Source organism: Hippocampus guttulatus, chromosome 2, assembly GCF_054856545.1.
Source record: "Hippocampus guttulatus isolate MCC_2025c chromosome 2, RoL_Hgut_1.0, whole genome shotgun sequence".
NCBI lineage: Eukaryota > Metazoa > Chordata > Actinopteri > Syngnathiformes > Syngnathidae > Hippocampus > Hippocampus guttulatus.
The window spans coordinates 15,578,424-15,591,085 of NC_141262.1; the positions used below are offsets into that span (position 1 = coordinate 15,578,424).

Below are 12,662 nucleotides of genomic sequence, written 5' to 3' on the forward strand. Positions count from 1 at the left end.
CTCTAAATTGGCAGACTGAATGTTTTTGTTGTTTTTGTTTTCTGAATTTATTTTGCTACTGTCATCATATCATACTTTATGAATAAAGATTAATGAGTCAATAAGCCATGCAAGCCCAAGCCATGACATTGACTCAAATGTTTCACAGATGGCATTGTTTGATCGGGATCATGAGCAGATCTATTTGTTCTCCAAAACTATGTGTGTCAGTGTATGTCTAAGTAGTGGATGTGTGTGTGTGTGTGTGTGTGTATGTGCACGCGCGTGCGTGTGTTTGTGTGTATAGATAGATAGGCAGGCAGGCAGGCAGACAGACACACAGACAGATAGATAGATAGATAGATAGATAGATAGATAGATAGATAGATAGATAGATAGATAGATAGATAGATAGATAGATAGATAGATAGATAGATAGATAGATAGATGCTTTTGCAAGCTTATATTCGAAGTGACAGGAGGGGTTTTTTTGCACCCACCAATTGTGGTCTTTCTCTTTGCGCTGATTCATCCCTTTGACCATCAATGATTTCCCATTGATAAACAGTCACGCACAAGTCAAATCACAGAGCAATCATTCAATTAGTTTCACCACCCACTCCTGCAGACTCCCACTCAGTTCCTCATTCAGAAATCTCTCTCTGACACACCTAACGCACTCACGCTTTTAACCACACGCACACGCCCTCCACATAGCCTGCCACAGACGCTGTCCGCGGTGCTGAAACGCTCAACCAAAACGCCCACCGGATTGGGCAATCTGCCAAATTTAATCTATGTATCTATCTATCCATTGTTCGGTCTCCGTCTGTCCATCCATCCATCTATGGATACACTTATATATTTTTTAACCTGTGCTGTTCGGCGACTTGGCCATGGATAACGGTTGCCTTTTTTTTCTTTCTTTTACAACGGAACAGTGTTCTGTGCAACAGGATTGTATAATTGATTAAGAACGCTGACAGGGAGCGGTTTGAGAGGGGGCAGACCAAGAGAACAGAGCAGAAATAAAAACGCACAATTACGTATAAAGAAACGCAAGAACGTGACAAAACAAAGATAAAAATGCCTCAGTCGCAAGACGTTGCAAAACCATGTCTTGGACGCGGCCCGCTCTCCTGGACCTACAACAAGTAGTACATTCCAGCGGGTCCACCCCCGCCCTCCCGAGTGCTCTTCTCGCGATAGCTCGCCGGAGCCGTTTTGACAGGCAGTAGAGGTTGCAGCAGGCAGAGGGAGACGGTGACAGGAAGGTAAAGCAGGGAAGGCAGCATCATGGCGGACAGAGACAGCGGCAGTGACCACGGAGGGCCTACCTCGGGCCCTGGCTCGCTGCCGCCGGGTGCGATGGGAGCCATGTCCCGGCTACAGCACGACACCGAGGAGCTCGCCTCGAAACGGGTCGACATCCAAAACAAGCGATTCTACCTTGACGTCAAGCAGAATGTGAAAGGACGCTTCCTAAAGATAGCCGAGGTCGGCGCTGGGGGAAACAAGAGCCGCCTCACGCTCTCGATGTCGGTGGCCGTGGAGTTCCGTGATTATCTCGGTGACTTTATCGAGCATTACGCCCAGCTGGGCCCGAGCAACCCCGACTTGGTGCAGGATGAGCCCCGGCGGGCGCTCAAGAGCGAGTTCTTGGTGCGGGAGAATCGGAAATATTACATGGATCTGAAGGAGAACCAAAGGGGGCGGTTCCTGAGGATCCGGCAGACCGTTAATCGGGGGCCGGGACTGGGAAGCTCGCAAGGCCAGACCATCGCTCTGCCGGCACAGGGGCTCATCGAGTTCCGTGACGCTTTGGCCAAACTCATCGACGACTACGGCGTGGACGAGGAGCCGGCCGAGCTCCCGGAGGGCACCTCGCTCACGGTGGACAACAAGCGCTTCTTCTTCGACGTGGGCTCCAACAAGTACGGCGTGTTTATGCGGGTCAGCGAGGTGAAGCCCACCTACCGGAACTCCATCACGGTTCCGTGCAAAGTGTGGTCCAAATTTGGCAACACCTTCTGTAAATACGCCGAGGAGATGCGGAAGATCCAGGAGAGGAGTCGAGAGAAACGGGCCTCGGAACTGCTCCCTGAGGCCCCGCACGGAGCAGATGACGGCGACGACGACTGACTGACTGACTCACGGAGACGAGACGCGAAGCAAAAGTGAGAACTCATCGAAGAAATGAGACTTAACAGTGTCAAGTGACTGGAAAGAGAGATCTACGAGGGAATCACCCCCCCCCCTTCCACGCACACACACACACATACACACACACACACACACACGCACGCACGCACACAAGCGCCACAGACAAGGCATAACCTGGGCTGTCTCCTCGCTCATTTGACTGGATGTCACCCACTTTATCACCATGTCACAGTAAGCGCTGCTATCAAGGACTTTTAACTGTAACGTTTCAACTGTTTCTTACTTGATTTCAGTGACGATGAACAGTGTTTATATCTCTGTCGAAAGATTTTGCACACGTCAAAAGCGATTTAAAAAAAAAAAAAAGAATCAAACCATACTAAAGATTTCACCAGAAATGACAACACGTAAAAAAATTACGTAAAAATAACCGTCTACTCATCAAATGCGTATTTGATATCAGCACAAAGAGAATATTTATTGACTATATCCCCAATGTATACTTTAATATAAAGGTACGCAGACTGAATATGGAAGCTCTCAACAGGTGTGTGACTGCGTGCTTGTAGGCTTGTTCTCTGAGCATACGTGTGGTAAAGTAGGCTAGCCTTTAATTTGACCTACAAATGCACAATCTAATTAAAACATTATTATAATGCTGAGAAAATAAAGACTGCAGCTCTCATGCACTTAAAAAAATGGGATATGTCTATCTACGTGCTGTCATAAGGATCCGACCCTCTTGCACCATCTCAATCGAAACATCAGTGACAAAAGTGCTAACTTAGATGTAATATTTATGATTTTGTGAATCAGCTGTAAAAAGAAAAATCCTTATTGAGATACCCACGTTTTCTGTGGGGGAATTTTTTTGTTGATGCTTTTATCCTCCCGGGAGGGGGGCGGGCAAACGAACACTAAGGGTCCATTTGGGTGTGTGCAAAGGTTAAAATTATAGGAGGGGAAAAGACACGCCTGCGCAGTGCAGGCATCCTCTCTGACGTCATTACAACCCGTGCCTTATACACTCCACACGTTTACGTGTCCTCACGTGGATGGTCCGTGACCTCGGTCCACTCTCATTTATGAGCGTTGTTACGCAGGCAGATATATCCTCAATACTGACCAGGGCTGCTGGATCCACACCCCCCGCGGGTGCATGGATCAGCGGCGGTGACACTGAGAGTAAGGTGCTCTGCTGCTGAGAGTCAGGGGAGGCCTTGCGGGGTAGTGAGTGCCGTGGTTGCCAGCTGGCTGCTGGCTGCGTGGTGGCTTCTCACTCCTCGGAATGCTTCGTGGCGACCTAAATGTTCTTAAGATTTTGTTGATGGCTTTGCACACGGCACGATGTTAAAGCAAGGGCATTGACGGAGGCAAAGAATTCCACAGCGGCTCGACGAGACGTTTTGTCGGTGTGGAGCAGTGACAAAAGCTGTTTAAAGAACTCGGTGATGCGTCCTTGCACCTTTTCTCAGTGTAGGGCGGAGGCAGTATATCTCATTATGGTGCTATTGCCCCTCCACTGCTCCTTTGCTCACTTTACGTATTTTCATGGGTCCTCTGATTCCCCTTGCTTTTCCTTAGAGTTCTTACAGCTTTGTCTTGTCCAAAATCGTGTCAGGTTTCTCCCTCCTAGGCGGAGGCACAGATACTTACAAGAGTGGGATATTTCTTGTTAGTGTGCAATATAACATGCATGCCAATCATGGCGTAGTGTCACGTGTATGGACTTTCACAAGATGAAAACAATAAATAGGTATATGCTCATTTGAAAGCATGACAATGTGCTTACTTAACAACGTGATGTTTTGTTTTATTGTTTTTTTCTCCTCAGCTAGAAGTTCTATAAAACGTGGATCAGTGTGTTGGGTTTGCTGGCCCAGCATGAAAAACCCTCCCTTCCTTTATTCTGCGCCACACACACACACAGCCCCCCCACATACAGTACACGCACACAGCTTCCCCCTTACTGAGACCTCATATTGCATTTGGAGTGTTTGGGAGGCCTCTACAGTATTTCCAACAAGGCCTCCTCTCATTAGATTCCAGGAGTGTGCTTAGGGACTGAGCATGACCCCTTTCTCACCTGAGACTGATCACAGGACACACAAATTCCCATTTTGTCCCATGGTTTTACCTGAGTTAAGCTTTCGCGTCAGCAAGGAGCTAAAAGTCGACAGCTCGGGCCTGTTATTTAAACATTCTCAAATCATTTTGTAGAAAATGAGAAGGTTTGTCTCTTGAAGTATTGGTAAAATATCGGAAGAAGCGGGGGACTGCACTTTAATGGCTCACCAACCCATCGGAATGGCTACTAATGATCACCTTTCACAATAAACCACACCGACAGAATTCTGTCTTGAATAGAAGTTTTTGGATTGGTTGGATACAACGTTATTGTCAAATAAAGTTTATTTCTCACATTGGCGGATGATTCGGAAAAAACAAGTATTCATTCAACAAACACCCATGGTGTCTATGACAGGAAGCTGCGTTCCAAAATTGAAAATCAAACTATTTCTGAAAAGGTTTCATGGCCAAATATGAGGAGAGTCCAAGCCCGCCCATGAATGATACGCACGTTACATGTGTTGTTACAGAGGGAGAACGCTGGCTAACAGCATCCGAGCCCTCCATAGAGCCGTGCAGCCAATTCTTGAGGCCTCGGTCTTCAGGTCTTGAATGGAAAACACGAGTTTAATAGTCTGTTCATGGTTGTTGGCAACTGCAGTGAGCATAAGGTTGTTTTTTGTTTTGTTTTCCATGCAGCAGTAGTCATTGTAGCCAACCCGATTCATTTTGCCTATTGACAACAGTGTTTGCAAATGTGTTGATATGTACAGCATGTCATTTGCATTGGCCATGCCCACGTATCAAAAGCCAGCCTTTTTAAGACCCCCTTAAAATCAACTGTTAGTCGACTGACACGACCACGCATATGCATGATATCAGACGGCAGCCTTCCACGACACGTGGGTGGTGGCCTTCCGTTTACCAAACTGGACAGCAAACACATCTTCGACTTGGTGTTACCGTCCAGATTTCAGTGTCTCTCATTGGCCATGCAGGGTTCTTGCATAACCTCACAACCAAGAGCAGCCCCTGGTCACATGACTCCACACAAACCAAACACCGAGTCACTCATTCAGCTCATCTTCTGGTTGCGCTCATACCCGACAGTCCATAGCAGCGTGTATAGGCTACTCTTGTAGCCAATGCAACCTATAGCCAACAGCCAATAGACCGTTGTTGTTGTTGTTCTGAAGGAAAGTGGATCCCAGATTTTTCAATGCGGAGTGGTGTCAATGCACAATGAACATATCCCATGTCACCGTTTAGTCTGAAACCTGTTACCATCCCATGAGATATGTTGTACTTTTCGATAATGTTTTATCTGTGACGTGTGTGTGTGTGTGTGTGTGTGTGTGTGTGTGTGTGTGTGTGTGTGCGCGAGTGCGTGCGTGCGTGTGTGTGTGTACATATATATAGAAAAAATATATATAAATATATGGTTTGTTATATATGCTGCGCCTCCTTTCAGAAAATATAATGTAAACAGGAAAAACATATTGCATTTTTCTTTTGCTTTGTATATTTCTACTTACAGAAAGCATTGAATTAAAATGGATACCTACTTGCACTTTAGATATATTAAGAATAAGAATGCAAATCTGCATATTATTTTTGATAAGGATCTGATTCAAAGAATATAAATTACAGGCTTTGTGACCGTTGCTGGACAGAGATGTATGGAGTTGTACTTATTGAAGTATATTTTGTCTGTGTCAGAAAGTTTACTGAAGTAAATTGCATGATATAGTAGTGCTATACACCAATATTGTTCTTTTTATTTGTTTTAAGTTGGTAAAAATTGTCTGAGAACTGTGATAACGGCCCTCTTGTATGTTAAAGCTCTCCTTGCCCTTTCTAGAGTACCGTATTTCTTGATGGCCTTTCCTGACTACATGACGATGGTGCTTATACTTTGACTTTGACATCGAGCTCATCCTGTACATCTCAACGTCATCACGACTCGTGTCCTGAATTGCGCTCCATTCACCACGTTATTCAATTTCTGTTGATGGCAAAAAAAAGAAGAAGAAAAAAAGAAAAGGTGTGCTGTTTTGTACAGTGCTGTTTATTTTTAAATGTTTGGGGGAGTCTTGTTGTCTGAAAAATGATTAATCATGCAATAAAAGCTCATTCCATGTGTCCATGTCGCTGTTCACCTGTAGCAACACTACATTTATGGATGTTAAGAGACTTTTTGTTTGTTTGTTTGTTTTTAGAACAGGCACGGCGTGACCACTATTATTTAGTCTTTGTTCTTTTTTTTCTGTATTAGGAGCATATAGATCGGCATAGTTGTACCCCCCCTTTTATCCAAAAGATATTCTCATCACACCTTTTAGTTATGTGACTTGTGCTGGCCTGAAATCACTGGCCTGGAAACTCGGTAAATATGCAATATTTACACCTGATATTCATAGATTTTTATTCGACCTTGATATTGAGATGGATATTTGAAGCAATAATGTTCTTAATCATTGTGTTAATTACAATGTTGTAGCAGCTTCTGTGAATGTTTGTTTTGCTCAACCAAAGTTGAAAAAAAAACAGTTTACGTTCACAGATTAAATCGTGCATGTTATAATTGGGACATATGAGGAAAAGGATACATATTGCTGGCCACATTGAATAACTGTGTAAGTCAGTTTTCAATGTTTTTGGAAAACAAGAAAAACCAAATTGGTATTTAGACTTGGGTATTTTATTCCTCTGGTTGAAGTTCTGTTGCAATATCCCAAAAAAATAAAATAAAATAAAAATAACAACGTGTGGTCTAAAAAATTCTGTTTGTTTGTTTTCCAAACAAACAAACTGACATTGAAAAATGACCTATTGGCAATTATGCAATGTGACTGATGATATGTGATCCACATCAAAAAAGATAAAAGCATGGGCCCTAATGTTCAAAGTGAAATCTAATCCCAACCAAGGTCTACTTAACCTTAGTGGCTCAGTTTGTCCAACATTTTAACGTCCAATTTGTGTGGTCTCTCAGCTTTCTTTGACTTGAGACCTTCATGTTAATTTAAAACAAAAGCAAACTAAATTGCTTATATAAATTGCTAAATTGTTGGTGATACCGCGCGTAAGGTCGGGGGGGGGGGGGGGTCTCTGTTTGTGTTTCGCTGTCTAGATTACAATTGTGAAATATATGCAGTGGTTGTATTCTTCTAAAATGCCTTTAATATAGAGTACAAAGAAATATGTACAGTACATCGTTGATGTCCGTGGCCCCCAAACTGCTGCACATGGTTTCGGTGCCAATATTAATAAATCACAACTACAATCTTCTCTATAAAACCTTACTTTATGAAGCAGAGACTAAATATTCAGTTAATATGTGTTGTACACTGTATGATCATATAAAAAAAAACAGTTCAAATGTATAAACAAAACAAAATGACTCATGTTGACATCAACGTGCCCAAGTTGTCTTTTTTTTTAAATTAACAGAACAATCAACATATTTTGTCACAGTCCTATTTTACAGCACAGGCCTACCCTAAAATTGGAAACATCGATTAGCACAACAGCCAAACTGACTAGAAGGGGCAATCTTTTGTGTTAAAAAAAAAAAAAAAAAAGCAGTTTTATCCTGTTATGGTACAGCCTTCTATTTCAAGCATTGTCTAGCTGGGATTCCGAGTTTCCGGTTAAGTCCCCAAATGATTTTCAAACCTGTCCGTTTCGCAAGAGGATAGCTGGACCCCAGAGCAGGAGACGTGACAGACCACGAGGACATGGAAAGCTCTGGGAACAAGTCAACAAGTGCCTCAATGAGGGCTGAGTGGGGAGCTCTAACATCTACAGTTGTGTCATAAGAAAATTACTTTGAACGTGTGTGTGTCTGTGTGTGTGTGTGTGCGCGCGCATGCGCGCATTTGGGCAGGATCAAAAAGGTGCTCGCAAACACTGGTACCATTACTACTCACTCAGCACGCCAATGTCCTCATATTATGCATGTTGCAAGAGAAGAATCCTTAATGTGATATTTTGTTCAATATATGCTGGGTGTCTGCTTTGCCTTGCAGTTCTTACTGAGAAAACAAAACCATTTGCTTCTTCGAAAAAACAAATCTTTCGTCACGCTTAGAGTGACCCATGTGGCGGATGTTTTGATGGATCCTCCGCTGGCCGCGTTGTTTTCCAGCCACTCTCCTGACACTTTTATTGGTGTTTGGTGCGCCAAATTGGAACAGTCCTGCCGCTACACTTGTCCAAATGGGCCAAGGGCAAAAAAAAAAAAGGAAAACCTTTACTGTGAAAAACCCAAGACTGAACTATCGCCATTTTTTTAAGAAGTGCATCTCACAATAATGGTAGCTGCATTTGTGCTGAAGGTTTTTTTTTTTCCCCCTGGAATGAGAAAGCCTGTCCCATTCTACAATAGACCTCCGGATTGTTTCCTACCTAAAATACCCGAAGCACAATTACTTCATAGAGCCCATGACAATGCTACGTGAACTTCTTGCTAACCATCACTCAAAGTATGTTAACATTAACGTGGCAAATTCAGACCTTTATACACTGATATGATGGAAATGAAGTGTTTATTTCCAGATTTAATTGAAGAGGTCAGAAAAGAATCAGAATAAGTCAAGAATACTCTGGTGAAGGTAAACCCATCATCTTCCTGAAATGAAAATCCGAATAATGTTGAGCCACTGAAAATGGACACATAAAATTGGCCACACTTTTGAATGGTAAATGACATATTTTTGAGAAACCCCTTCAATTAAAGCGAAGCGTTGACACTTCAATCGCAATTCTTTCAAATTAATTTTGATGATATATATATATATATATATATATATATATATATATATATATATATATATATATATGGATGGTTAGCATATATATATATATATTCATTCATTCATTCATTCCTTTTCCGAACCGCTTTTATCCTCACTAGGGTCGCGGGGGGTGCTGTAGCCTATCCCAGCTGTCTTCGGGCAGTAGGCGGGGGACACCCTGAACCGGTTGCCAGCCAATCGCAGGGCAAACAGAGACGAACAACCATCCACGCTCACACTCACACCTAGGGACAATTTGGAGTGTTCAATCAGCCTGCCATGCATGTCTTTGGAATGTTGGAGGAAACCGGAGTACCCGGAGAAAACCCACGCAGGCCCGGGGAGAACATGCAAACTCCACACAGGGAGGCCGGGATCGAACCCACGACCTCTGCACTGTGAGGTCGACGCGCTCACCACTGGCCTACCGGGCCGCCATATATAAATATATGTATGCATAATATATATATATATATATATATACTGTATATATTATGCATACATATAATCTGGCTGTATTGAGAAGTGTTTCCACTCATATTTTAGGGTTCAGTCTTCACCATTTCAACACTTCCCACCCCACTATTATCAGTGCAGTCTTTCAAGAAGAGAAAGGTGGCACTTAGAACAGAACATGACATAGTGCTTTCATTGAGTCACATGCTAATTTCTTCTTTGAGACGCTAGATAGAAAAAAAAACAAAAAATGAAATACACGCCATTGTTTCGGGGTAACGGCGGCTTCGAAATCACAGCGCGAGACCTCGAGCAAGAGTTGGCTCTGTTTCAAGTCCTTTTTGATTCAAGTTCTTCCTTGTTGACCGTGTGCTCACTCGCTGGTGTCAAGGTGCCGTGAGTAAGGCACTCAACTCCGAGCTCCTCCGGCAAGCAGTTCCATGAGGGCGTCGCTCTCTACGCGTGTGCAAGGAGACGGTGTTAAAAAGAGCGCGTTCATCCGCTGCAATAAAGATTTTCTTTTACAAATTAAATAAATAAATAAATATGTTCGCCATGGGAGGATCCTTCGAGTGCGTTTTTTTTTTTTTAAATTTCTGTAAGATTTGTGGTTTCGCCTTTGCAAATCACACTCCACCCAATATGTAGGTCCAAAGGGGAGTCTGAAATGCAAAAGCCCAAATGCTACGGTCGTACCATTTCCGCTTCCTCTATCTCAGCCACTGCCTGCAGAGACACCAGACAGAGAGGGAACCAGACGTGCCCGAACATAATTTGTGGCGTTGTCCGGTCTCATTCGCTCTGCTCAAAAGTAAATCCGTATTTCGACACGAGACAAACCGCATCACGCTTGACTTGAAAATAATACTGATGTAATAAATAGTGATCACAGTTCTGATCATTTTCAATGTGCAACTGTACTGAGGTCGAGGTGGGGGGTCTGTCAGAGTGCCGAGGGAAGGGTCTTCTATTGCTCAAGGAAACTTTATCACCAGGGTTGAGACATTTTCGGAAGGATTTTGATTTCGGTAAAACGACAACCTGGGGACCCGATAAGACGTTACATGACACTGTTTTTGGCTTTGAGGGAGGTCATTTTTAGGGCAGTGGTCTATGTGGCCCTCCACCCTTTTCAGTTCGTCTGACCCACGGCAGTGCATCCAGCTCCTTTCCCATTCAAGCCTCCGTGAGACTGGTTGATGGACGGCGAGGACTGAGTCTTGCGTAGGTGGCAATCGCGGCCGACGAGGACGCCCTCCATCATCCGGCCCGCCAACACGCTGGCCTCGATCTTCTCCAGATCGTCTGTCTCAGTGCGGATTTTGGCCCCAAGTAGGCTGATGTAGGTCTCATATCGAGTCTTCTGCTCAGAATGGAAGCAGAGTAGGGAGAGGGTTTGATACAGGGAGAGATGTCAGAAATAACTGAAGTGAAAGAAATGGAACCAAAAAAAAAAGGAGCAGAATTGCCTTTTCTAAAACAGTACCCACCATAATGACAGTGACCCCCTTGAAAATTATCTTACTGCTTTTGTTCTTTGGCCAAAGCCATGACTGGCCTTGAAAACTGATATTTTCATATCATTAAATGTTGAAAAAAAGAATTGAGACATATTTATCTGCCCGTACTGCCCATATTTACCTGGGAGTATGTTTATATTGTCTCTCTGCGTGTGTTGCTGAATCCTTTGTGCCCCTATACAGATTTGTTGCTTAAGAGTGGGACACTTTTCTAGCAGACTTTGGGAAGGCAAAGGTTACTTCTCTTTTTTTTTTTTGTATCATATGAAAACTCCAAAAAGAGGTGGCAAAATAAAAAGAAGCTAGGAGCCTCTGTTTTGAAAAAAACTGTTCACAGTGTGCCAAACTGCTGCTTTTTGTGAAACGAGTTGAATTCATTGCCACCATCAGGCGCGCATATCTCAAACAATTGCTCGCAAGCCAAAGCAAAAAATAGGCAAAGCAACAGTGAGTATTTCGAATTCGGGTCCAGGTATCACTGTATTTTAATGCCAAAGAAGAGATTTTTGTGCCTATTATGAAATCATACAAACACAGCACAATCTCTTGAGAGCCAGTACAATGTACAAATCAAGGCGCACGGTGTTTGTGTGGTTGATTGTCCATATGTTAGCAGGTCCCTTTTTGGTCCAAGGATGATCTACTTGTAATACAGTATAATTTAACCAGCTCCACCCACAAAATAACTGGTATTGTATATTTCTAGCATCCCTTTGGGACAGGATCAGTCAAAGGTGAGTATTACCTTTTTGTTTGATTGATACAACTGTGTACCCAATGTTATGGTCAGTGAGTGTCTGTCAAGAAATCAACAGCATAATCACATAACAAATGACAAACGCAATAGAGTATGCAAAAAAAAAAATATCCGAATATACCTCATAAGTGAGGTAGTGCTCTTTGAGCCGATACTCCTCCCATTCGCGGCTTTTGGGGTCAGATGAGGGCGGGTTTTTCCGGTGCTCTTCCAGCTCCAGGCTCATCTGCTTCAACTTGCTCTCGTGACTCAGCAGCTGCTCCTCCTGCACCAATCACACGCCGGGCAAATTACAGAAGATCCGCCAAACAGCCCGTAAGATGAATGTACAAATAGAATGTGTCAAAGTATGTAATGTAATATAAAAGACATGTGAGAAGCTTTGTTATTAGCAGAAAGATGAAAATGTGTTTATGCTGTTCTGGAGATTTATAATAAAGTTTAGATGACTTTATACACCGACACGCACACACACATATATATATATATATACACACACGTATATATATACACACACACACACACACACACACATATATATATATATATATATATATATATATGTGTGTGTGTGTGTGTGTGTGTGTGTGTATAAACAGTGATACCTCAACAAAAGTACTTCCATGACCCTGTTTTTGACTCGAAACATCAAGGTAAATTTTCCCATTGAAATGAAGAGAAAGGCAAGTATGTTTTACATTTCCATTTTATGACATGTAAATGTTTTATTCTAACTGTAATTGTTTTGTGGTTGAAAACTAATACAGTACAACATAATAATGAAAATATACTTCAGTATGAAGAAATAACACACGAAACAAACAAGTGCTTAATGTGCCTTAACTTTCAGTGAGGGGAGAAGGACAGCTCCTCCATTGAAAACAAGTCTACTTCCAAAATAATATGACAATGTTATTT

At 42.9% G+C, this 12,662-nt stretch overlaps 2 protein-coding genes across 3 annotated transcripts in view; one reads left to right on the top strand and one right to left on the bottom strand.

The window, feature by feature from the left end:
• The first annotated feature begins 1,203 nt into the window (after positions 1-1,203).
• Positions 1,204-6,354, top strand: LOC147208642 (transcriptional activator protein Pur-alpha-like). The gene has a single exon (XM_086138650.1). The coding sequence runs from the start codon at positions 1,276-1,278 to the stop codon at positions 2,119-2,121; it is 846 nt and encodes a 281-aa protein (XP_085994776.1). The 5' UTR covers positions 1,204-1,275; the 3' UTR covers positions 2,122-6,354.
• A 543-nt stretch (positions 6,355-6,897) lies between these two features.
• psd2 (pleckstrin and Sec7 domain containing 2) overlaps positions 6,898-12,662 on the bottom strand; it is a 37,285-nt gene continuing 31,520 nt past the window's right edge. Inside the window, exons 14-16 of one of the 2 annotated variants that reach the window (XM_086138638.1) lie at positions 11,866-12,009; positions 11,733-11,784; positions 10,673-10,830 (exon numbers count right to left, since the gene is read on the bottom strand). In XM_086138638.1, the coding sequence (XP_085994764.1) occupies positions 10,817-10,830; positions 11,733-11,784; positions 11,866-12,009 (210 nt within the window). In that variant the 3' untranslated portion in view covers positions 10,673-10,816. Of the gene's footprint in view, positions 10,831-11,732; positions 11,785-11,865; positions 12,010-12,662 lie in introns of both variants that reach the window. The other variant, XM_086138630.1, reaches the window with a different exon arrangement.

Coding starts and splice junctions, on each gene's coding strand:
- LOC147208642 (XM_086138650.1), top strand. CDS start 1,276: ATGGCGGACAGAGACAGCGGCAGTGACCACGGAGGGCCTACCTCGGGC.